Source organism: Cydia amplana, chromosome 25 (genome assembly GCF_948474715.1).
Source record: "Cydia amplana chromosome 25, ilCydAmpl1.1, whole genome shotgun sequence".
Lineage (NCBI taxonomy): Eukaryota > Metazoa > Arthropoda > Insecta > Lepidoptera > Tortricidae > Cydia > Cydia amplana.
This window is the reverse complement of record NC_086093.1, coordinates 8,078,581-8,106,564: the sequence shown is the minus strand read 5'-3', so window position 1 is coordinate 8,106,564 and position 27,984 is coordinate 8,078,581. Positions and strand designations below refer to the sequence as shown.

General features: G+C 38.5%; 1 protein-coding gene across 1 annotated transcript; it reads right to left on the bottom strand.

The window, feature by feature from the left end:
• Window positions 1-112: 112 nt before the first annotated feature.
• On the bottom strand, window positions 113-27,984 carry LOC134659605 (zinc finger protein 675-like). Its single transcript, XM_063515282.1, has 6 exons — window positions 27,735-27,984; window positions 26,671-27,195; window positions 9,277-9,402; window positions 7,448-7,570; window positions 5,554-5,675; window positions 113-223 (listed from the first exon to the last, which is right to left on the bottom strand). Exons 1-6 carry the CDS (start codon window positions 27,852-27,854, stop codon window positions 145-147), a joined length of 1,095 nt encoding a protein of 364 aa, XP_063371352.1. The 5' UTR covers window positions 27,855-27,984; the 3' UTR covers window positions 113-144.

Here is a 27,984-nt window from a genome sequence, read left to right as displayed (position 1 = left end):
ATATTACATGTCAACATCAGAAAATACATTTATATTGTTAAATCATTAAATTAAATTGTGGGAATGGCGCCCGCTACGCGGAGTTTTGCGTAATATTCCCTATTGAATTGAATATATTATATTCTATTCTTGACTATATTAATGTCAGGCTACCTTACGCCGGCTAATCGTGTCGGGGGCCGGAGGCAGCCCGTGGATCCGCTGCACGTGTCGAGCTACGTTCCTGAAATAAAATATAAACATTTACAAAAAAAAAACCAAAATCGGTCCAGTAATGACGGAAATATCGAGTTACAAACATAAAAAAAAAAAACAAAAGACATACAACCAAATTGATAACCTCCTCCTCTTGAGATTTGGAAGTCGGTTAATAAAATCGAAAGGGTATTTATTATTTAAACTGGGTCTCCCACGCAATCCCTAATAATATTTGTCCTAAAATCACTTGCCCTAACCATGTTTTCCTAATGTTAGCCCTAACACTCAGTAGTCATGTCATAACCCATAATTAGAGCATATTATGAGCGTTAGGACTAACCTCGGCCACAGAATAAATAATAGTACTAAGTACAGAAGACTCACTCTCTAACAAAACGCATCTGTTACGATCAGCACAGATATGGCCGCTAGGTGGCGACTGCGCCACGCGCGGCTTATGGCTTTCCCCAAAATTGGGGCCGAACGGATGTACTTTTAGCTACCTGTAGCAAAGCGACGAACGCGGAGTGAGACACGCCTGCCTCGGCAGAAATGAGTGCCTTTCATCCCTTAACAATCTACTATTTCATCAACTTTCTAGCCAAACTCTCCCGCTACGGCTTCAGTGGAAGTTTTCATGACGCCATCGCCTCGTTTCTAAGCAATCGAAGGCAATCTACATACGTGCTCAATACGAAGTCAATTCTGGAAGCGATAGGATGTTCTGCTGTTCCTCAAGGATCCGTGATGGGCAATAACTTGTTTCCGATTTTAGTAAACGATATCACAACCGCTTGTCCCTACCCCGAGTATGTGATGCTCGCCGATGGCACCTGCATCATAGTCAACGCCGATAATTTTGACAACTTAAAATTGAAACTTGCCCACGTAATGCATCAAATGGCCGAGTGGTTTAAGGCAAATGGTATGTTACTAAATGTTGATAAAACTAATATAATTCATTTTCAATTAAAAAAGACACACAATCCAATAAATATAACAGTAAACGATATCACAGTTCCCCAAGTTGACACGACAAGGTACTTAGGGTACATGATCGACGCCGGGCTGACGTGGGCCGCGCACGTCGACCACATGTGCGATAAGCATGTAGTATATTCACAAATATTTATTGGTGTGGGTAGGTTTTTAAAAATAATAAATCTGTCTATATCCAGCTGTCTTTGTGTTTACTTCAGACCACATGTGCGATAAGCTGTCCTCGGCGTGCTACGCCCTGTCATAGAGAAAAAAATACATAGAGTGCTCACTCCATACATCAGTTTTAGTACCAAAAAGACTATTAGCATCTAGCATCGAGTAGCGGAACTATCAGTACTGCTACTTGACAATAGATGTAGCACCGACCGGAAAGTCTTATGCTGTTGAGATAAGACTTTCCGGTCGGTGCTACATCTATTGTCAAATAGCAGTACTGATAGTTCCGCTACTCGATGCTAGATGTAGATACTGAAATTAATAGTCTGAACTGATGTATGGAGTGAGCACTCTTGTCTTACTTATTTCTCTATGGCCCTGTCCAGACTCGCGCCCACCCTGTCTGCCAATAACCTGCGTAAAGCGTACTTTGGATATTTTCACTCTGTCTTAATTCAAGGAATTGACTTATGGGGCACGTCGGCCACCTGGGAAACTCTTTAAATTACAGAAACGTGCCCTACGCATCATATGCTATTGAAGTGTGGGGAAATAGTACTAGTGTAAACAAAATACTACTAATACAAAAAAATGCATTAGAATTATAGAAAAATGTTTTCCTACTACACATAGACCTCTATTCACGAAGCATGGTATTAATACCGTCATTGGAATGTACATTTACCAGGTTGCCAGAGATATTTACAAAAATAAAAGCTCATACAAATTAGTAAACCAAACTCAAAGTTACTCGTTAAGACGAAATCTCTATTTAACACTACCACGGTCGAATTTTGTTCAGTTCCAAAAAAGCATCAACTATACAGCAATTAAAGTATTTAACCATCTACCAGATGAAATTAAAGAATCTGAAGACCTGCGACTATTCTCAAAGAATCTTAAAAGCTATTTGGATACGAGACCATTTTACAGTCTCGATAAATTGTATGACTAATTGTTGCTCTTGCTTCATTTAATAAAAGATAATTACATATATAGTTATTATTATAATTTTTTTTTAATGTGACATCTTTAAGTTAGTTAGGACATGTATCAGCCTTTTGTCAATTTATGTTATTCTGAATTTAATTTTGAATGTTATGCATGATTTAGGCTAAGTTTATTTTATTGTATACAATTTTGCATGATACTTGTATCTTATCTTATGAAAGCAAATAAAGAACATACATACATACATACATTGATCGGAAACCGCTCGACCATCCGGCGAAAGAAATATTTAAAAATCATAAGATCTTAACCTTGCCTAGTATATATATACCAGGGATGTTGCGAACATCCGCATCCGCATCCGCAACCGCGGAACTTCCGCATTATTTTCAACATCCGCATCTGCATCCGCATCCGCATAAAATCGATGCGGAGCTTATGCGGATGCGGATGTCGAACAAGTCGGTACAGGAACGTCTTAGCGGCGGCGTAAGTGCTAGGTAATTTCGTCATTTACCTATAACGAAGTCGTCTAGATCCAGAAAAGTCGGCCAAGTAACTGTTTATTAAATATAACGCACCTATATTCTAGCTCAAATACTAAAAGTTTCGTTTTTTTAAATAAAAAAATACTAAAAATGTAATATTTGTCGTTTTCTGAGTACATAATCTTGACATCCGCATCCGCATCCGCGGATGTGAGCCTCTAAATATCCGCATCCGCGGATGTCAAAAAATCTGCATCCGCAACATCCCTGATATATACTGACAGCTTGTGACTACATACGCGAGAACCTACATAACTACCAAACACTAAATAGGACGTCACGTAGGCAACCGCTGCTAATAGCTCCAAACCGGCGGCTGGCGAAGGCCCGTGCAGCGCTCAGTGTTACAGGGGCGAGCATATATAACCATGTTCCTCTAAACATAAAAGAGGCTAAAAGCAACGCAGTATTCTCTAAAAAACTGAAGGCAATGTTAATGGACCTAGCGTGTTACACTGTCTCAGAGTTTCTGCAAATGACCAACCCGTTGACCCTAACACATCAAATACCGGTCTATAACAAATCATAGTATATATGAATGTAAAATGTAATAATTTTAAGATAATATACTTAATACATAATGTAAATAATTGATTAATTATGAACTGTGTGTACCCTAATATTATGTTGACTTATAAATATGTTATATTTACGAATAAACTTCGATCAACACGGGCTTCCGACACGGAAGGGATAGGCCCAAGCGATATCTTGACATTCAAATCATTCTGCCATTTTTCGCGGGGGGGAACGTGCACACAGTCGCACTTCTCACACACTTACATACAAAATCTAATCTGTAATGACGACACAAATACATAGAAAATGACACCCTACACAGACAAATCTTGCACACCTCGATCTGTTTTTGTGTACGGACGAGTCACAAGTGTCACAACACGCACACTAACACATTTTCGTCAAAGAATTTTATCGTTGTCGGATTTGTCGCTCGACCGATCCGCAATTTGTACTGGGCGAGAAAAATCGATAAATCCAGCAATTACATGAGACTAAAATATAATAATTGTGTTTAAATGTAATTAAACGTATGACATGTAAAAAAAATATTACATGTGAAATGTAACACCTTCTTTTTGTAAGTTTGATGTCCCCGACCTCTTTTTACAACAAAAAACCGAGTAATTAGGCATTTTTTCTGCTACTGTGTTCACTCGCGCGTCTGGACTCGGTCTAGTTTAAAATCCGAGCGCAACTAGTTTTATTACCCGCGCTAGATCAGTTGATCTTGTACCTAGGCAGAGGGGAAATAGTGCGAATGCCGCATCCCTTCCGTGTTGATCGAAGCGAATAAATGATCTGAAATCTGCAATCTGAAACTCAGTGACGCATATTGCGTTCGCGTATCTCTACAAAAATTGTTTCAATGTATGTCCAATGCAAAAATTTGATTCAGATCCGGATATTTATTGGTAAAATTTTGTACTATTTCAAATAAATTATTACTAAGTAATTAATAAATTTTTTAACATTTACAAATAGGTACCTGGTACAGTCGACGCCATATATATTTTTACACTTTTGCACCTTACTCGTTTGTAATAACGCGAAAAACGTAAACATATATTTGACGTGGACTGTACCGGATTATTTTGTGTGGTTGGGTTAGCCACTCCTATTGACAAATTCGTCTCAATAGACGAATTCCCAACATTCCCATATATGGGAATGTTACCATATATCTCGACTCGCCAAGTCAAAAAAATGTATGCACACGATGGGGCCCAGGATATACAATGCATTGCCACAAGAAATAAGAAATACCACTAGCTACTGCTCGTTTAAAAATAAACTAGTGGCTGAGGCCTACTACTCGTTGGACGCTTATTTTCGAGTGCCAGACTAAGCAATATAAATATGTATGTGACATTAAATTGATTTTTATAACTTATGGCAACTTTACTGGTTAGTTAACCAAACTAAGTAAGTGATAAGTATATTTTAAGTACCTAGTATTAAGACTTGACATGTAAAAATATTTTTATCAATAAATGATCGTATCGTATCGTATCGTATCGTATCAATATATATGGGAATGTTGGGATGGATGTGTGGTGTGACGAGAAAGGATCGGATTAAGAATGAGTATATAAGGGGAATTTTGAGAGTAGCACCGGTAACGTAGAATATGAGGAGTAGTAGGTTAGCATGGTATGGGCTTGTAATGAGGAGGGATGAATGCAATACAGACATATATGTTGATGGACGGAGAGCGGATGGTAGACCCAAAAAACAATGGATGGATTGTGTGAAGAGGATATGTGAAAGAAAAGAGTGAGTGTTGAAGTGAAGCAGTTGCCGATTGATACTTCACAATTATAATACCCACATTCTTAATAAAAAAATTATTTGCTTTGCTTAGTCCTAGAATATATTTTATGCTATTCGTGCACTCTGTAAATAATGTATAGAATGTTTGTTTGTATTTCTCTATGTAAGTGAATGTAATATTCTTTTGGAGAAATAAATTCTTAAACCATAACCATAAGCAAGATAGAAGAGAATGGAAGAAAAAGACATATTGGTAAATTCGTCTATATTACATGCCAGGAGTTTTTATCAAATGTTGTATCCCTTGAATTAAAATGTCTGTTTTCTTTGTTGATAGCTGGAGGGGAGTTCACTTTTGGGCACCCCGCCATTTCTGTATATGTATAGATGTTATTGCACATCGTACCTCCGTCTGGCGAAGCTGTTCTCGCAGAGGGTACACTGGAAAGTGTATCGCGGGGCTCGATGGCGCGCAGCGTGGATCCTCATCAGAGTGACGGATTTGAAGCGCGCCGGGCAAACCGTACACTGTAAGAATAATAGGGAATATTACGCGAAACTCTGCGTAGGGGGCGCCACTTCCACAATAAGTCACAATCTAAGGGTCTACCGCAAACGAGAGATACGAAATTTTGTTATCTAACCTCTCTACCACTCTTGCATATTCAAGCGATAAAGAGGCAGATAGCTGAGTTTCGATTTTCGATTTTGTCGATTGTCAAAATCGCTTACCTTCTTTCAAGTTCTTTCTAATGCTAAAAAAAACGAACTATAGTCTGGCCTAGTGGGTGACTCTGCCTGTGAAGCCGCGGTCCTGGGTTCGAATCCCGGTTAGGGCATTTATTTGTGCGATTGGTGTTTTCACCCGTATCATGTTACCTGGGGGCCTAGCCAAGATGACAATCGTTGATAGATAACGCGAACCGAAACTAAAATAATGCATGGAAATAGTAGCATCTGTCATTACGATACACTTCGGCATTTGTCGATGTAATATTGTCTTCTTTTGCTAAGCCAATAAGCTTTAAAGCCAGTTTTCTCATGTGTATGGCGTGCTGTAGGGAATAAGAATAAGGATAAGAATGAGAATGAGAATGAGAATGAGAATGAGAATGAGAATGAGAATGAGAATGAGAATAAGAATAAGAATAAGAATAAGAATAAGAATTGTTTATTGCCACATACATGAAAATAAAATAGAGTTAGAATTACTTACATAATAAAATAAAACAGTTGTTATCATATACAAAACAAAAGTGAGAAGATCTTTGTATTAGGGGCGATACAGTCGGACTGCAACTTGTATGGCAACTGCGCCAACTGCACGCCAACTGCAACGTCGGCGTGCAGTTCCCATACAAGTTGCAGTCCGTCTGTATCGGCCCGTAGATACGAGCTGCGAAGGACGCTGCACTGCTCGCATGCGTATGGTTTTCTCACCTTCGTGAAATAAGAATAAGAATAAGAATAAATTCGTTTATTCATGGCAAACTAAAACTACATCTCATACAAACGTATTACAAAAAGTATATTTCAATCCTCAGCATAATGCTAACCCGAAAGTCAGCGCTGGTCTTCCGGCGAGACCATTTGTGGGCCACGGACGCAACCGTACAACACGACCCTATAAGTAAACTGAACGCGTCCACTTTGCGCTCTGCGCCGGCTGCGCCTGCGCGTACATGACAAAACGTCATGATGACTTACAAGGCCATGCCGTACAAGTATTGTTGGATAGATCCTATTGTATGGATCCTATAGAAGTGGTATACGCGTGCCTCCGTGAGGGAGAAAACATACGCAATGCGACACTATGATTGGTCGAATTTATTTGTTGCCCACCATAATCCATACTAATTTACGGTGGGGAATAAAAAAAATGTGAGACTGCGACAAGGACAAACAATAATATAATAGCGCTATCGCTGCTACTCCTACTGAAAAATACATAAGACTATCCCGTTCGGTCATTTCCCCCCACCCCTCATGCCCGATCCAGTTAAAATACTAGATTCATGGTGGGATAACATTCCTATATTATAATATGTTACTTAAACATTAGTTATTGTGGAAAACACGCGAAATAAACTAGATAACATTACAAAGAAAACAAATTACAAGCATGCAACGTAAAATAAACAATACTACATAGCTGATTTCGATTCACAGTTACAAAAATATTTACTTTGCCGAAGCGTGTGTTTTACAACTTTAGCATATAAGAGGCCTGGCTTTAGTTGTTACAAAATACAAAACAGATATTCCATCCAGAAAATGAGCTGCATAAAATGAAATGTTACCTGAACAGTTTTCTCAGGCAAATGAATGGCGATGTGTTGTAGGTAGGAGCTCTTTCTGTGGAAGCCCGCGCCGCACTGATCGCACACGTATGGTTTCTCCCCAGTGTGTAGCCTCTCGTGAATCTGTGGAACCATAACGAAGTAAATTTAAAAGTGGAAAAATTACTGTCTTGGGTGAGACTCATAAACTCTTTTTTTCCACTTTTAAATTTATTCTAAGCTTAATAGCATCGATCGCAGACGTTTCTGCTTGTTAAAAATTAAAAACATAACGAAGTACTTGGAAGTTAAAAAAATAATAAAACATCTGCGTACATGCTTAGGAATAGAGGAAAAGAGGATTCCATAATTGAATTCTAAAAATCTTGAGCGTAGTAAGGGATTCAAGTGCAACGCCATATTAGGTGAAAATCGTGTTGCTACCAAGTGACACATACTGCTTTTCACATCACCTATGAAGAAATAAAAATAGTATTTAGGCCTAAAAAGAATGGTATGCAAAAAAGGAAAAAGGACATACTAGAACAGAAAATCTATACTAGAACAGAAAACGTCTTTATACGATAGGTGATGTGAAAAAGTATTGTTTAATAATAAATAAATAAGCAGGGCAGCTTGTGGCGAGCTGTTGGGGAGTAACGACCCCACGGACCCGAGTGCTCCAGAGAGTCGGTCAGGGTCTCCGTCTCCGGCGTGTCTTCGTCGGTCGAAGTGGACCCCAAGGGGACCCGCAGGACTCTCGGCTCTGGCTTGCCTTCATTGGCCGTCCAGAGAGGAGTCGTTAGAGCTATATGCTCCAGGGGTGGAAGTGAAATTTGCGTAAGCGCGAGTTGGCACAGTGGCTGTTTACTTACAGCCACTGGGTAGAAAGCGGTGTACACCTCTCGACACCCCTGAGCCGCTCACACCGATGTTGCCCCTGGTCGTCTTTACGGCGACAGTTTCAGGGGCCCATCTAGTCAGCGGCGAGTCACCACCTGCCTCGATAACGTGTTAACATTGTTATGGCAGGTGTCCGTACGGCTTTGCAATAACCCAGTCTCATAGTCCACCCAAACTTCAATCCATAGACCGGTAAACTGTCCTCTTTTTCTACAATAGTCCCAATGCCTGCTAAGACCGGTTCATGGGTCTCTATTGTTGCGCCTGTGAATGGGTTCCAGCAGGCGTTCTACATGACATAAAAGCTCTCCAAGGGGCCTCTACGTGTTGGATCTGTGTCCCCACGCAAGCCTATCAAAAGACCGGGATTATAGGCCCGTGAACACGAAGGAGATACAAATAAATAATATAGGATACCAAGTCCCACAGTAAGCTCAAGAAGGCTTGTGTTGTGGGTACTCAGAGAACGATATACAAACACATAAATACACAGAAAACACCCACGACTCAGGAACAAATATCTGTCATCACACAAATAAATACCCTTACCGGGATTCGAACCCAGGCCCAGGACTATCTGCTTCACTGGCAGAGTCACTACCGACTAGGCCAGACCGGCCGTCCAAAAGTGTCATACCTGGGTCTCTATTGTTTTCCAATAATGTATTGTTTGCCCGCATTTTAGTTAGTCATAATTTATTTGGTTCAGAAACGCAACACTTCAGGATTGCCATAAAACAAACCTAACCTAACCTATATATAGGATAACCTGACGGAAATCCCGAAAAGTTAACGGTTTCAGTTTCATGACTAATGATAATATGACAAACATTACATTATGACTTAAAACTTTATGTGAAACAAAGGGAACCCGGTTTGACCAACAATATGTTCATTGTACAGTACACCATCAGATATATTGGAGCGGCCAAGGTGCCCGGTCATACCTTGACTTGCTCCGCGTTGGACGCTCGGTAGTCGCAGTACGAGCACTTGTCAGTCTTCTCGTACCCATGCTTCGCCCGGCAGTGCATCAGTAGCAGGCGACGGGTTATGAACTTCTTGCCGCAATGCTGGGAGACAGATTTTTCAATAAGAAATATTGTCATCATCTTCCTCGCGTTGTCCCGGCATTTAAGTCTACCAGTCGATAGTTTACCACTCGATAAAAATATATAACAAAATCCCTGATTCTATTAAAGACGTTGAAACTTATAATATATTTCGAAATAAACTGAAATCATGGTTAATTGCTAAATCATTTTATTCTTATCAAGAATTTATGGCATCTGACAATAGTGATACGACTGAGAATTAATTCTACTAAAACCAATAACTTTGTCTCACTGTAATGGAATGATTAAATGAATTATTATTATAAATGAATTGACACTATTATTATTATAAATGAATTGACATTATTAGTTATTGTATTGCACAGGGGTAATTGCACAAAAGATCCCTATGGGTCGAAGTGTATCCGCAAGGGCCCCCGAAAACAATAAGATAAGATAAGTTATTGTATCGCTTAGTATTAGTATGACTAACGACAGCTTAAATTCGATTATTAATATTTGACATCATTGCATTATATAAACAAGTATAGCATTTAAACTCGTATTGATTATCATTCGTGTTAATTAGATTCCATAATATTGTAGGGACTGCGTCCTACATTCGCCCAAGCTTAGATGATATTAAATAAATAATTAAATAAATTAAATTTTAGCTTTTCCCGTTATACGCAATGTGCATAGCATTCGTAACGGTAACTTTGTTTATTTATTGCCGTTAGGAATAAGATTGTAAAAGTATTGTAAAATGCATTTCCTTTTCCTTGTCGGCACTGACTCTTTGTTTGTCCATTTTTGTTTTATTTCTTTGTCGGTGTCCGAATAACTATTGTTAACTTAAGTAATAAACTAATTTGTAGCCAGCGTGAGAAACGCTAGGACCCGGCATGCGCAAACCTTTATCGGTCATGTACCGCTATCCCGATGAGCCTGATGCTTACCTGCAAAGTTATGGTCATCGGAATCGCGGGGAGTCAGAAGATACGAGGGACGTTCAAAATATTCTCGGTATTGATATCTTACGACCTCTTCTAAAATTTCTTTCGTTACTGGCCGCTAAGGTTTATTCATTGACATTAAAAAAAAGTATAATTCGAACCGAGATGGTCTTTTGTTTTTCTGCAATTGCTGAACAAACATGAACATCATGTGCGAATTGACAATGTTAACTAAATTAGAACATCGATGCGTGATAAAATTCTTGACAAAACAGGGTAAAAATCAAAAAACCATAAAAGAGGAAATGGATTGTGTTTACCGTGAGTCTGCTCCTTCTTTATCTACCATTCAAAAGTGGTCAAGCGAGTTTAAACGCGGAAGGGAGAGTATTGAAGATGACCCTAGACCTGGCCGGCCTGTAGTAGCTACTTCACAAGAAAATATTGATAAAGTGGAAAAACTTATATTGGAAGATGGTCGAGTGAAGGTAAAATCTATAGCACAAGTAACCAATCTCTCTATTGGTACCGTACATGATATTATACATGACCATCTTAATATGTCAAAAGTAAGTGCAAGATGGGTTCCGCGAATGCTGACTCGGCTTCAAAAAGACATGCGTGTAGCTTGTTGTTCCGATTTTATTGACCTGTGCGGTGAAAATCCTGATGAGGTGCTGCAAAGAATAGTTACTGGAGATGAAACCTGGGTTCATCATTATGACCCAGAGAGTAAACAAGAGTCCATGCAGTGGCACATTAAGGGTTCAGCTCATCCCAAGAAGTTCAAGGTCATCCCTTCAGCTGGCAAGGTCATGGCCACGATATTTTGGGATTGTGAAGGAGTATTACTAATCGATTATAAAGAAAAAGGTGTAAATATCACAGGACAGTACTACGCTAACATTCTACGTCAATTAAAGGATGTAATTAAAGAAAAGAGGCGAGGAAAGTTAACCAAAGGTATTCTGCTTCTGCATGACAACGCCCCCGTCCATACTGCTCATATTGCCAAGGCAGCTATTGTTGAATGTGGGTTTAAAACTGTTACTCACCCACCGTATAGTCCGGACTTAGCCCTCAGCGACTTCTTTTTGCTCCCCAATCTTAAAAAGGATCTGCGTGGAAATAAATTTTCTGACGATGAAGCATTGAAGGCGGCAGTGGAGGAGCATTTTTACACGAAAGATAAAAAATATTTTTACGAGGGATTAAAAAAAATAATTGATCGATCTTTTAAGTGTATGAACATAGGGGGGGAGTATATTGAAAAATAAAAATATCAAACTTTTCGTACTTGTTTGTTTTCATTCTCATACCGAGAATATTTTGAACACCCCTCGTAGTTCTGAGTTAGACGTCAACTCGTTGAGTTGTCTCGTACCTTTATTATCACAGGTCGAGCTCGATTTTATATCGCTCCCTACTACTACTAGTTAATATTGTAATTTTTGTTAGTTTAGTTTTTGAGTAGTGTTAATATAGATTAATTATTTTTCCGGAATCTTATCATAATCATAATCAGCAACTATGTATTCATAATCATAATCATAATCATAATCTTTATTGTTTGTGAGAAATGGGTTACATTGCCGGTAATTACTATTGTAACAATATTTCATGGACTCACCAAGACTCTACCTTTACAGGTGTACAAACAAATATTTCCTATGTTATCTTAAAGTCGAAGTCATACATAGTCAAATCCCATTAAATCATTATTTAAAAATTCATTAACACTATAAAAACATCTCTGTATTAGCCAAGCACGGACTTGTGATTTAAATATATTCAAATTATTATTCTTAAAAATGTCAGGTAATTTATTATAAATACGAATACACATAATATACGAGTTTCTTGAGGAAAGTGCCAAATTAACAGAAGGTTTATGTAAAGTAAACTTATATTGTGTTCTTGTCGCGCGTGGACCCATTGTTTGAAACTCCACAAACAAGTATTTATACTTGTGTACAAAAACACACACTTCGAAAATGTACATGCTAGGAAAAGTGAGTATGTTGTTTTTTATAAAATGAGTACGACATGAGCCCATATAGTGTATGGCAAATATGGCTCTTATACAACGCTTCTGTGTTATAAATATTGCGTCTTTGTCAATACAGTTTCCCCAAACTACAAGTCCATATCGTAAGAGAGTATTTACGTAGCCATTATAAGCAAGTAGCGCTGCTTGGGTCGAAACAGTTTGGCTAATTCGTCTAAGTGCAAAAATAAAACTATTTAGTTTGGATCGTACATTAGCAGCATGTTCCGTCCAATTACAGTGGCTGTCAATCATTATGCCTAAAAACCTTGTATTTTGCACTTCTTTTACAGGCTCGTTATCTAGAGTTATATGCAGTTTCTGTATGTTGCCTCTTGCTGTACTGAACTGGATATAAGTAGACTTATTTACATTTACTTTTAAGTTATTTCGTTTTAACCATTCTACAGTGCTTATCAGCGCTGTATTTAAGTCATCGTTATAAGTTGATACATTTTTACATTTTACAATAATAGATGTATCATCTGCGTACAGTAGACAATCATGACTGGGCAAGCATTTTGGCAAATCATTTATGTATAATAAGAATAGCAGAGGTCCCAAAATACTGCCTTGCGGTACTCCATAATTATTATACATTAAAGATGACTTGTAAGAATTTAGAGTTTTAGATTTTTGGCAATATTTTAGGGTCTCGACATATTGATTTCTGTCACTGAGGTATGTCTTAATCCAATCAAGAGCAGGCCCACGTATACCGTATCTGTATAGTTTAATCGCCATGCGTTTATGACAAACAAAATCGAAAGCTTTGCTCATGTCTAAAAACAAAACTGTTACAGGAATCTTATTATCGATTGCATCTAATACATGTTTTACAAGTTTAAATGTCGCCAATGTAGTACATCTCGATTTGCGAAAACCATGCTGCTCCTCTGTAATTATATCATAGCGTTCTAAAAAGTTTAATAATCTGCTAAACATCACTTTCTCATAGATTTTTGCGAACACAGATATCAATGTAACTGGCCTGTAGTTTTCTATATCCGTCTTAGGTCCTTTCTTATGAAGGGGCTTTACCACCGATTGCTTTAAAGCATCTGGAAAAACACCTTGCAGTAAAGAGAGATTTATTGCATGTAGAAGAGGTTTTTCAAGAATATGCATACACATTTTGATTATATCCGTTCTAACTCCATCATGCCCTACCGACTTCGAGTTTTTTAGTGACTTGACTAGCTTGTTGAGTTCATATGCGCTTACTGGATTAAGATAAATAGTAGAAGTTCTATTCGTTATATCGATATCGTCTGTAGAAACAGTAGAAACATTATCGCGAACTACGCTAATAAAATAATTATTAAAACAATCAGCAATATTTTGGGGATCCTGAATGATTCACTTTTATTTACAATAATCCCAACATCTTGGACCTGCTCCGAGCCCTTCGACATCCAGGGATTCGAGCCATTCATGTAAGGACGACTCCATTAAAATCCCTCGGATTGAACTTCCTTCTTTCGATGGAGATATTCAAAACTTCCCATTCTTCTATGAAACATTTAAGCGTGTCATACATGAGAATAAAAAACTTACGGATTCTGAGCGTGTTCATTATTTGTTTAGTCATTTGACAGGAAAGGCAAAGTCGATCTGTGCGGGAGTTATACCTGCCGCAGAAAATTACAACACAGTTTGGGAAGCATTGATCGCGAAATATGATGATAAACGCGCATTAGCTACGTCATATTTAAACCAGCTGTTTTCGATGAAACCTGTCAACATCAACGGTCCTTCGGCATCTAATTTAGAAAAAATAATTGATTCGTTTGCTGCTACTATTTCAGCAATAAGACAACTCAAGCTCGAAAACTTAAGTGACTTTATTTTCATTCACCTGGGTCTTAAGTTATTAGATTCAGATACCACAAAGAATTTCGAGATGTCTATTCGGAATTCTTCTACAATGCCTACATATGGCGAATTCATTTGTTTCGTTAGGGAACAAGTGAAGATTTTATATCGGACATCGCAACGAACGCCAACTAAGGCTGAAACTGCCAACACTAGCAGCGTGCGAGCTCCCCTCCCTCGCACGCCCCAAGCGTATGTTAGCACGCAAGGGCATGACAACGGAAGTTCATGTGCTATGTGCAAGAGTAATGATCACTCGCAACTTTATAATTGCAATAATTTCATGAAACTCACGCCTAACGAAAAATTTAATTTCGTTAAGGAAACTCACGCGTGCACTAATTGTCTGAACACGCATCATACTGCATCGAAATGTTCCTCGAAGAAAACTTGTCGTAAATGTAAAGGCAAACATCATACAACGTTACACTTCGAAAACTCAAAACCTGCAATGAATAATAACGAGTCCAAGTCTTCATCTAAGGATGATAGTGAAGCTAGCACAAGTTCATCCGTAAAGGACAACGGTGCCTCGGTATGTACTCATTCGGCATCGGGACAGACTACTTCACCCTTGACGGAAATTCTCGCCACTGCTCAGGTACTCGCTAGTGGGCGTAACGGCAAGGACAAGGTTTTGAGATGTCTACTGGATCCAGGATCACAGAAACATTACGTTACATTGAAGTGCTGCAAGAATTTAGGTCTTCCTGTACACAGCAGCCCAGTGACGTCAATAAATGGATTAGGTGGAACAACGATAACACAACCCATCCGAGGAACTGTCAACTTGACATTTAGGTCAAGATATGATCCTAAACATCAATATACTATCGAAGCGCTTGTTTTAGATGAGATCACGCCTGATTTACCGACCTGTCATATTGATCAATCTGCAACTGATCTGTTTGATAATTTACATCTAGCAGATGACTCTTGGGCGATTCCAGGTGAAATTGATGTACTTCTTGGTGTTAAGTTATTCACCAAATTGTTAATGTCAGATAAAATTGAAAACGAGCCTGGTTTGCCTGACGCTTTAGAAACTACACTGGGGTACATCATACTAGGCGATGCTCCCGCAGTTAACGCTTCCTACTCAGCAGCTGGGTATTTTACTTCGGTTGATGTCGGAAATTTAATGCAAAAATTCTGGGAAATTGAAGATTTGGATGGAGGAGTGATTCATAGTCCAGACGAGAAAAAAGCTGAAGATATTTTCAAGAATACAATCAATCGTTTGGAAGACGGACGTTATGAAGTAGCACTTCCGTTTAAATTGGACCCAAGCAATTTAGGCGATTCTTACAAGACTGCTGAACGCAGATTTTTAGCGCTTGAAAGAAAATTCGTCAAGCAACCTGAATTAAAACCAACTTATGATGAAGTTATCCGTGAACATATTGATAAAAAATATTTATCTGAGGTTCCAAATGATAAGTCAAATGATGCTTATCACATACCCCACCACGCAATTGTCAAAATTGACAGAATAACCACAAAGGTTAGAATTGTGCTGGACGCTAGTGCACAGACCACAAGCGGTTTATCGTTAAATGACATACTTCACGCAGGACCAAGTCTTCAAGCTGACTTGTTCTGCATTCTCCTAAACTTACGATTGTTTGGTATTGCTATCACGTCTGATGTACGTCAAATGTATCTGTGTATTGACGTACGGGGGGAGGATCGTCCTTATCAGCGTATACTTTATAGGTTTAATCCTGAAGAAACTATAAAGGTATTTCAGTATAATAGGGTAGCCTTCGGTCTACGTAGCAGTCCTTTTCTGGCACTGCGAACTGTTAAACAGTTAGTAGCTGATGAAGGTGATAAATACCCACTCGCAAAGGAAATTGCATCTCGTGATATTTATATGGATGATGTAGCCAGTTGCGTTATTGATGAAGACCAAGCTATGCAAGCGACTAAACAACTGCTGGATTTGTTCTTGAAAGGTGGATTCCAACTGGCAAAGTGGTCGTCAAATTCTGCAGCTGTTCTGAAAGAAATACCGAAAGGACTACATTTATCCCAAAGTGTCACCTTCGACGATGATACAACGTTGAAGATTTTAGGTCTGCGTTGGTATCCTGGTGAAGATGTATTCAAGTTCCAGGTTAGTCCCGACGATCGACCGTGTAGTAAAAGAAACATTCTTTCATCGGTAGCTCGACTATTCGATGTTCTGGGCCTAGTTGCCCCTGTAATTGTGTTCGCTAAGCTTCTAATAAAGGAGTTATGGCTTTTGAAAATTGATTGGGACGAATTGCCGCCTGATCATATTGTACGCCAATGGCAACAGTTCCAAGGTGAACTACCGCTACTATCTAACATTAGCATTCCCAGACATATTGGTGTCATTGAAAACTGTTCATTAACTATAGTCGGCTTTTCAGATGCTAGTGAAAGAGCTTATGGTGGAGTGGTTTATGCCTACGTCACTTTTCCTAATGATGACCGAGGTGTCATTAATTTAATTTGCGCTAAATCTAAGATAGCGCCCGTGAAGGTTGTCAGCCTAGCAAGACTGGAATTATGCGCAGCATTGCTATTGTCACAACTTATAAAAAGGGTGGTTGATACCTACTCAACCAGATACCCAATCGACTCTGTGTTGGCCTTCTCCGATTCAACAGTGACACTTTGTTGGATTCATTCGTCGCCTCATCGATGGCAAACTTTTGTGGCCAATCGAATTACCAAGATCCAAGATAACTTATCAAGCGATCATTTTTATCATATTAAGGGAACAGAAAATCCAAGCGACTGCCTGTCTAGAGGCTTAACTCCAGCTCAACTGGTGATCCATCCTCTATGGCTATCAGGCCCTCCATGGATGAAACTCCCGAAAAACGAATGGCCGATTCAGGCGTTTATACCAGACGAAGTCAACGTTCCTGAAGAAAAAACGGTTTCTTTAGTGACTTGTGACAATTCGAACGACAACTTAATTTATGATTTGTCTAAACGGTTCTCGTCATGGGTTAAATATGTACGCACAGTTGCCTATATCTTAAAATTTATAAAACGATTACCTAAAGGCCCTATTAGTGCTGATGACTTAACAGCAGCCGAATTAGAAATCGTACGAGCTCTACAAAGAGTTTATTTCAGTCAACATATTTTAGATATGACCCTGAAAAAAGGGTTTACAAAAGCTTTAGCAAGCCTGAAGCCATTTATTCAAGATGGAATCCTTCGCGTCGGAGGACGTCTCAGTAATTCTGATGAAGATTACGATTATAAACATCCTTTGTTATTGCCACGTCGTGATCACATCATTAACCTACTGGTCGATTATTATCATCGACACCATTTACATGCAGGACCTGAAACTCTTATATCTATTATACGACATCGATTCTGGATCATAGCAGCTCGATGTATTATTCGTCATCGCATTCATTTATGCAATTACTGCTTCCGGACCAAGCCAAAGGCTAACTCCCCAATGATGGCAGATTCACCAGCGTGCAGGGTAAATCAAGTTGAGAAAGCCTTTATACATACTGGCTGTGATTACGCTGGTCCGTTGTATTGTACACCTGTTCGACGAAGAGGCGTGAAGAGTCAAAAGGTTTATTTGTGCTTATTCACATGTCTCACAACGCGAGCAATTCATTTAGAACTTGCAACTGACTTAAGTACAGCAAGCTTTATGTCAGCATTTAAGCGGTTTTTATCCAGACGTGGTCCTGTAAAATATATGTACAGCGATAACGGAACCAACTTCCAGGGAGCCAATACATATTTGCAAGAACTTCATAATTTCCTTGCGAATGAGTATCGAGACGCTTGGGAAACTGAACTATCAGCCAATAAAATAATTTGGCGATTTATTCCCCCCAGTGCTCCACATTTTGGAGGATGTTGGGAAAGTAACGTTAAATGCGTCAAATCACATTTGTTTCGTACGATAGGTTTACCTTGTCTTAAATCTTGTCATTTCAGGAATTAATGACAATTCTATGTGAAATTGAGGCTTTATTAAATTCTAGACCGCTATCCGTGTTAAGCTCTGATCCAGCTGAACCTTCCGCATTGACGCCAGCTCATTTTCTTAATGTTACTCCATTGAAATATCTTCCAGCTGCGTCTGTTGCGGAGGTAACATCTGATCATCTTTTGCAAAGATATCAATTATTAGATCGCTTAACGCAATCATTTTGGAAGAGGTGGCGCGATGAGTATTTGCACACGTTGCAAACCAGACAAAAATGGAATACTCCTTCTCAGCCTATTAAGGAAGGAACTGTTGTAGTCATCCTTCAAGATAATGTTATGCCTCTACATTGGCCGTTAGGTCTTATAACTCAACTCTTTCCAGGCAAGGACGGTATTGCCAGAGTTGCTTTGGTTAAAACAAAATCAGGCACACTTAAAAGACCTTTGGTCAAATTATGTCCTTTGCCTTCTCAATAATATAATTTCATATTTCTATTAGTATTTAGTTATCTCTCTCAAGTTATGGAGGCTTCATATGTTTATGTCAATTTAGTTTTCTCTGAGCAATAAGGATGCTATTATGTAGTAAATGATTTATTTTTAAATAACTTTTTGAAAGCTATTCCTTTCAAGGCCGGGGGAATGTTTGCGCCACGTATTAAATACTTAACCTATGAATTCTGACCTCCTTGTCGGGTTTTCAATATAGACGGCAAGGCGATAAAAAAAAGAGAAAAAATGTCACATGTCACATCAATACATGTAAAATAAAACTCGATTCGATATATTGTGTGTTGAAGAAAATGAAACCAAAGGGATCCCTATAATTAAGTATACATACAACAAAATAAAGTGCCGCCGAATCAGTGGAGACTGGAGACTCTATAAGGAGGAAAACGCAGAACCAGTGCATGTAAGTTTTTCCGCATCCCCATTTTTTGGTCCTTGGATGGATGGGGATGCGGAAAAACTTACATGCACTGGTTCTGCGTTTTCCTCCTTATAGAGTCTCCAGTCTCCACTGATTCGGCGGCACTTTATTTTGTTGTATGTATACTTAATTATAGGGATCCCTTTGGTTTCATTTTCTTCAACACACAATATATCGAATCGAGTTTTATTTTACATGTATTGATGTGACATGTGACATTTTTTTCTCTTTTTATTATCGCCTTGCCGTCTATATTGAAAACCCGACAAGGAGGTCAGAATTCATAGGTTAAGTATTTAATACGTGGCGCAAACATTCCCCCGGCCTTGAAAGGAATAGCTTTCAAAAAGTTATTTAAAAATAAATCATTTACTACATAATAGCATCCTTATTGCTCAGAGAAAACTAAATTGACATAAACATATGAAGCCTCCATAACTTGAGAGAGATAACTAAATACTAATAGAAATATGAAATTATATTATTGAGAAGGCAAAGGACATAATTTGACCAAAGGTCTTTTAAGTGTGCCTGATTTTGTTTTAACCAAAGCAACTCTGGCAATACCGTCCTTGCCTGGAAAGAGTTGAGTTATAAGACCTAACGGCCAATGTAGAGGCATAACATTATCTTGAAGGATGACTACAACAGTTCCTTCCTTAATAGGCTGAGAAGGAGTATTCCATTTTTGTCTGGTTTGCAACGTGTGCAAATACTCATCGCGCCACCTCTTCCAAAATGATTGCGTTAAGCGATCTAATAATTGATATCTTTGCAAAAGATGATCAGATGTTACCTCCGCAACAGACGCAGCTGGAAGATATTTCAATGGAGTAACATTAAGAAAATGAGCTGGCGTCAATGCGGAAGGTTCAGCTGGATCAGAGCTTAACACGGATAGCGGTCTAGAATTTAATAAAGCCTCAATTTCACATAGAATTGTCATTAATTCCTGAAATGACAAGATTTAAGACAAGGTAAACCTATCGTACGAAACAAATGTGATTTGACGCATTTAACGTTACTTTCCCAACATCCTCCAAAATGTGGAGCACTGGGGGGAATAAATCGCCAAATTATTTTATTGGCTGATAGTTCAGTTTCCCAAGCGTCTCGATACTCATTCGCAAGGAAATTATGAAGTTCTTGCAAATATGTATTGGCTCCCTGGAAGTTGGTTCCGTTATCGCTGTACATATATTTTACAGGACCACGTCTGGATAAAAACCGCTTAAATGCTGACATAAAGCTTGCTGTACTTAAGTCAGTTGCAAGTTCTAAATGAATTGCTCGCGTTGTGAGACATGTGAATAAGCACAAATAAACCTTTTGACTCTTCACGCCTCTTCGTCGAACAGGTGTACAATACAACGGACCAGCGTAATCACAGCCAGTATGTATAAAGGCTTTCTCAACTTGATTTACCCTGCACGCTGGTAAATCTGCCATCATTGGGGAGTTAGCCTTTGGCTTGGTCCGGAAGCAGTAATTGCATAAATGAATGCGATGACGAATAATACATCGAGCTGCTATGATCCAGAATCGATGTCGTATAATAGATATAAGAGTTTCAGGTCCTGCATGTAAATGGTGTCGATGATAATAATCGACCAGTAGGTTAATGATGTGATCACGACGTGGCAATAACAAAGGATGTTTATAATCGTAATCTTCATCAGAATTACTGAGACGTCCTCCGACGCGAAGGATTCCATCTTGAATAAATGGCTTCAGGCTTGCTAAAGCTTTTGTAAACCCTTTTTTCAGGGTCATATCTAAAATATGTTGACTGAAATAAACTCTTTGTAGAGCTCGTACGATTTCTAATTCGGCTGCTGTTAAGTCATCAGCACTAATAGGGCCTTTAGGTAATCGTTTTATAAATTTTAAGATATAGGCAACTGTGCGTACATATTTAACCCATGACGAGAACCGTTTAGACAAATCATAAATTAAGTTGTCGTTCGAATTGTCACAAGTCACTAAAGAAACCGTTTTTTCTTCAGGAACGTTGACTTCGTCTGGTATAAACGCCTGAATCGGCCATTCGTTTTTCGGGAGTTTCATCCATGGAGGGCCTGATAGCCATAGAGGATGGATCACCAGTTGAGCTGGAGTTAAGCCTCTAGACAGGCAGTCGCTTGGATTTTCTGTTCCCTTAATATGATAAAAATGATCGCTTGATAAGTTATCTTGAATCTTGGTAATTCGATTGGCCACAAAAGTTTGCCATCGATGAGGCGACGAATGAATCCAACAGAGTGTCACTGTTGAATCGGAGAAGGCCAACACAGAGTCGATTGGGTATCTGGTTGAGTAGGTATCAACCACCCTTTTTATAAGTTGTGACAATAGCAATGCTGCGCATAATTCCAGTCTTGCTAGGCTGACAACCTTCACGGGCGCTATCTTAGATTTAGCGCAAATTAAATTAATGACACCTCGGTCATCATTAGGAAAAGTGACGTAGGCATAAACCACTCCACCATAAGCTCTTTCACTAGCATCTGAAAAGCCGACTATAGTTAATGAACAGTTTTCAATGACACCAATATGTCTGGGAATGCTAATGTTAGATAGTAGCGGTAGTTCACCTTGGAACTGTTGCCATTGGCGTACAATATGATCAGGCGGCAATTCGTCCCAATCAATTTTCAAAAGCCATAACTCCTTTATTAGAAGCTTAGCGAACACAATTACAGGGGCAACTAGGCCCAGAACATCGAATAGTCGAGCTACCGATGAAAGAATGTTTCTTTTACTACACGGTCGATCGTCGGGACTAACCTGGAACTTGAATACATCTTCACCAGGATACCAACGCAGACCTAAAATCTTCAACGTTGTATCATCGTCGAAGGTGACACTTTGGGATAAATGTAGTCCTTTCGGTATTTCTTTCAGAACAGCTGCAGAATTTGACGACCACTTTGCCAGTTGGAATCCACCTTTCAAGAACAAATCCAGCAGTTGTTTAGTCGCTTGCATAGCTTGGTCTTCATCAATAACGCAACTGGCTACATCATCCATATAAATATCACGAGATGCAATTTCCTTTGCGAGTGGGTATTTATCACCTTCATCAGCTACTAACTGTTTAACAGTTCGCAGTGCCAGAAAAGGACTGCTACGTAGACCGAAGGCTACCCTATTATACTGAAATACCTTTATAGTTTCTTCAGGATTAAACCTATAAAGTATACGCTGATAAGGACGATCCTCCCCCCGTACGTCAATACACAGATACATTTGACGTACATCAGACGTGATAGCAATACCAAACAATCGTAAGTTTAGGAGAATGCAGAACAAGTCAGCTTGAAGACTTGGTCCTGCGTGAAGTATGTCATTTAACGATAAACCGCTTGTGGTCTGTGCACTAGCGTCCAGCACAATTCTAACCTTTGTGGTTATTCTGTCAATTTTGACAATTGCGTGGTGGGGTATGTGATAAGCATCATTTGACTTATCATTTGGAACCTCAGATAAATATTTTTTATCAATATGTTCACGGATAACTTCATCATAAGTTGGTTTTAATTCAGGTTGCTTGACGAATTTTCTTTCAAGCGCTAAAAATCTGCGTTCAGCAGTCTTGTAAGAATCGCCTAAATTGCTTGGGTCCAATTTAAACGGAAGTGCTACTTCATAACGTCCGTCTTCCAAACGATTGATTGTATTCTTGAAAATATCTTCAGCTTTTTTCTCGTCTGGACTATGAATCACTCCTCCATCCAAATCTTCAATTTCCCAGAATTTTTGCATTAAATTTCCGACATCAACCGAAGTAAAATACCCAGCTGCTGAGTAGGAAGCGTTAACTGCGGGAGCATCGCCTAGTATGATGTACCCCAGTGTAGTTTCTAAAGCGTCAGGCAAACCAGGCTCGTTTTCAATTTTATCTGACATTAACAATTTGGTGAATAACTTAACACCAAGAAGTACATCAATTTCACCTGGAATCGCCCAAGAGTCATCTGCTAGATGTAAATTATCAAACAGATCAGTTGCAGATTGATCAATATGACAGGTCGGTAAATCAGGCGTGATCTCATCTAAAACAAGCGCTTCGATAGTATATTGATGTTTAGGATCATATCTTGACCTAAATGTCAAGTTGACAGTTCCTCGGATGGGTTGTGTTATCGTTGTTCCACCTAATCCATTTATTGACGTCACTGGGCTGCTGTGTACAGGAAGACCTAAATTCTTGCAGCACTTCAATGTAACGTAATGTTTCTGTGATCCTGGATCCAGTAGACATCTCAAAACCTTGTCCTTGCCGTTACGCCCACTAGCGAGTACCTGAGCAGTGGCGAGAATTTCCGTCAAGGGTGAAGTAGTCTGTCCCGATGCCGAATGAGTACATACCGAGGCACCGTTGTCCTTTACGGATGAACTTGTGCTAGCTTCACTATCATCCTTAGATGAAGACTTGGACTCGTTATTATTCATTGCAGGTTTTGAGTTTTCGAAGTGTAACGTTGTATGATGTTTGCCTTTACATTTACGACAAGTTTTCTTCGAGGAACATTTCGATGCAGTATGATGCGTGTTCAGACAATTAGTGCACGCGTGAGTTTCCTTAACGAAATTAAATTTTTCGTTAGGCGTGAGTTTCATGAAATTATTGCAATTATAAAGTTGCGAGTGATCATTACTCTTGCACATAGCACATGAACTTCCGTTGTCATGCCCTTGCGTGCTAACATACGCTTGGGGCGTGCGAGGGAGGGGAGCTCGCACGCTGCTAGTGTTGGCAGTTTCAGCCTTAGTTGGCGTTCGTTGCGATGTCCGATATAAAATCTTCACTTGTTCCCTAACGAAACAAATGAATTCGCCATATGTAGGCATTGTAGAAGAATTCCGAATAGACATCTCGAAATTCTTTGTGGTATCTGAATCTAATAACTTAAGACCCAGGTGAATGAAAATAAAGTCACTTAAGTTTTCGAGCTTGAGTTGTCTTATTGCTGAAATAGTAGCAGCAAACGAATCAATTATTTTTTCTAAATTAGATGCCGAAGGACCGTTGATGTTGACAGGTTTCATCGAAAACAGCTGGTTTAAATATGACGTAGCTAATGCGCGTTTATCATCATATTTCGCGATCAATGCTTCCCAAACTGTGTTGTAATTTTCTGCGGCAGGTATAACTCCCGCACAGATCGACTTTGCCTTTCCTGTCAAATGACTAAACAAATAATGAACACGCTCAGAATCCGTAAGTTTTTTATTCTCATGTATGACACGCTTAAATGTTTCATAGAAGAATGGGAAGTTTTGAATATCTCCATCGAAAGAAGGAAGTTCAATCCGAGGGATTTTAATGGAGTCGTCCTTACATGAATGGCTCGAATCCCTGGATGTCGAAGGGCTCGGAGCAGGTGCATCAATTTTTGAAATTTGACATTTGATTACGCAGTAGAGATCTTCAAACGCATTCATTGCGTTGTAGTTGACGATGTACTCCGGGTCCAACTCCAAGTTCAGAAGATTGACTTCATCCATCAACTCTATAAATTCTTTTCTCAGTTGATCGACCAATCGAGCTTGCGCGATGAACTGCGAGAAAGCCTTCTTGTCACTGCTTAACTTTGGAATCATGTCATAAATATTTTGTAAACGCATGAAACATTGAGCACGTTTTGCTTCCGCGAGCTTAAGTCGCGTTGCCATGGTTACCTAGTTATTACTATGACAGCACGAAAAAATATGAACAATTTGTGCTAAGATGCACAAATAATTATAAATTATATTCAACTTGTATAATACCTTAATGCAAGTCGAAGGAAAATGAAGTAAATACGAACGTTACGCTTGTATAATACCTTAATACAAGTGTAACCTTCGCAATAGGTTAATTACAGTTTATGAAAAACTGAGGCTTTTAGAAATAATTTACCCGTAGCTTTCAGTTTAGTAGAGTGTATTTAGTAACTTAAAATACACTGAAATTATATACTTAACGAATATGGTGTGCAAAAATGTTCCGTGAAAATTATGTCACAATATGACAGTTACAAAATACGAAAATTATTTGTAACGCATTTATAAGGTAGCGTGATGAATAATCCCACACGCTACGCGTAAATGAAATATGAAATAAAAATAACAGACAATAAAAATAAATTAGTTTACTGACCGTACTTTGAAATAGAATTATGACGGGAACATTTTTTTGAAAATTAAGAAACCGAAAGGAAATCCGAAATTATATTTTGTACCTACGCGATTCAGTGAGCAACAAGGTTATTATGTAATATTTTTAAAGGTAAATTTGGAATCCGGTTCGAAGGACCAAAAAATGGGGATGCGGAAAAACTTACATGCACTGGTTCTGCGTTTTCCTCCTTATAGAGTCTCCAGTCTCCACTGATTCGGCGGCACTTTATTTTGTTGTATGTATACTTAATTATAGGGATCCCTTTGGTTTCATTTTCTTCAACACACAATATATCGAATCGAGTTTTATTTTACATGTATTGATGTGACATGTGACATTTTTTTCTCTTTTTATTATCGCCTTGCCGTCTATATTGAAAACCCGACAAGGAGGTCAGAATTCATAGGTTAAGTATTTAATACGTGGCGCAAACAGTACGCATACCAAACCCCGCTGCCAAAATATTAATAAGTATTTACTGTGATGAAACTAACTAGATATTAAGCAATACATAATATGTTTTGTAAGGTAATTTTAAGTATTTTGCTATTAAGGTTAACTTGCCATACCCTGTTCAGGGTCCATGCTGTTCAATTTAATTTAAATACCATCTGTACCTGTAAATACCATGGAATGCAATAAAATAAACGAAATGAAATGAAATTTTGGCACGGCTCATGGGAGCCTGGGGTCCGCTTGGCAACTAATCCCAGTAATTGGCGTTGGCACTAGTTTTTACGAAAGCGACTGCCATCTGACCTTCCAACCCAGAGGATAAACTAGGCCCGTATTGGGATTAGTCCGATTTCCTCACGATGTTTTCCTTCACCGAAAAGTGACTGGTAAATATAAAATGGTATTTCGTACATAAGTTCCGAAAAACTCATTGGTACGAGCAGGGGTTCGAACCCGCGACCTCCGGATTGCAAGTCGCACGCTAGGCCACCAGCGCTTCTAATAACAAATATTGTATCGGCATAGAAACAAAGGAAATGAGACAAAACATGTGTCCACTGTAGAGCAACATTAAAATAAAATAAAATAAAAAAGCCTTTTATTCTATTATAAATATGAATTTTCGCTAACATTACCATAGAGGAATATAAGTAACGAAAGAGTGGTCCATACATCAGTTTTCTTACAAAAACGCGAGTTATTTCGTAGTCGACCAGTGAAAGCATTAGTCGACATCTAACATCAAGTAGTGGAACTATCAGTACTGCTACTTGACACCAGTATTTTCTTTTGCCGTTTTTTGCGTAATGGTACGGAACCCTTGGTGCGCGAGTTCGACTCGCACTTGGCCGGTTTTTTTTATTTAACAATAGTTTCATGCAGAAGTTTACTAAATAATATTACATACCTCACAAACCACATCAAAACCAGTATGTATTTTATAATGATTCCTAATCGACAGTTTTGATGTTAAGATCTTATGACAATATTCACATTCTATTTCTTCTTTCACCTTCTCTCCGTTCATCTCTTTCTTCTTAACCCTCCTCTTTTTTACTTCTTTTTTAACTTTTTCTAAAATAACTTTAGTATCTGTGGTCTCTAGTACTTTGTTTTCAGTTTGTATATTTTTTACATCATCAAATTTTTCTGTACGCTTATTATCTAAAGTTTTTTCTTCTGTATATTGTAGTGTATTTAAGGTAATATTGTCATCATAGTCTTTAAAATCATCATCTACATATTCTGAAATATCTATAGTTATTGTATCTGGTTTGTTAAATTCTTGTTTTATGTTGTAAGAGTTATCGTTAAGTCTGTTTCGGAGTGTTATTTGGGTGAGTTCACATTTTTTACGGAATTTCATTGTTTCGTTTATGAATGAAATGCAGGTGTGGCACACTTCTTGAGGTAAACAGTCATTAAGCTCAACCTAAAACAGAGTTATAATATTTCAGAATTAATTTTACAAATAAATAAAACAATCATCGTTGAAGTTTCTAATATAAAGCAAATACTTAAATGATCTGATTCTGATTTTGAATATGTTAATAGATCAATAATGCATACTACATCATAACAAAAATATTTATGACTGTAAAACATAGCAAAATACGTTAAAGCATAGAGAAATATAGTAAGACAAGAGTGCTCACTCCATACATCAGTTCAGACTATTAATTTCAGTGTCTACATCTAGCATCGAGTAGCGGAACTATCAGTACTACTACTTGACAATAGATGTAGCAGTACTGATAGTTCCGCTACTCGATGCTAGATGCTAATAGTCTTTTTGGTACTAAAACTGATGTACCTATGGAGTGAGCACTCTATGTATTTTTTTCTCTATGGTTAAAGTTAGAAATAATAACAATATTTTATGTTCATCTTGAAATGTTTTCTGGTACTTATTGATATCAAAAAATACCTGATATGTAAGTATATGAACATTTTAGACTGTGTTTAACTTACCTTGACACCTGTAGCAATTAATATAACATTTGTATAATGCTCACTGTGTTCTGTTTGTAAAAATATTGGGCTTAAAGATGCGGTGCTGAGGCACGTCCTACAGCAGTTCCAGGAACTCATATTGAGCTTCAATCACTAAAAATGACCCCAAAAACTGAAAACGAAAGCGTTTTAAGTCATCACAAAGTTCTGCCTTGGTTGTATAAGCAAACTAAAGGCAAAATAACATCCATAAGAAAGTAGTGAAGCT

Bases quoted from the DNA above. Each gene is read 5' to 3' on its own strand.
- LOC134659605 (XM_063515282.1), bottom strand. From the start codon at position 27,854: ATGAGTTCCTGGAACTGCTGTAGGACGTGCCTCAGCACCGCATCTTTA. The intron at 9,403-26,670 runs GTATGTAATATT...TCTGTCTCCCAG, and splicing joins GTTTTGATGTGGTTTGTGAG to CATTGCGGCAAGAAGTTCAT. The intron at 7,571-9,276 runs GTATGACCGGGC...ATGGTTCCACAG, and splicing joins CCAACGCGGAGCAAGTCAAG to ATTCACGAGAGGCTACACAC.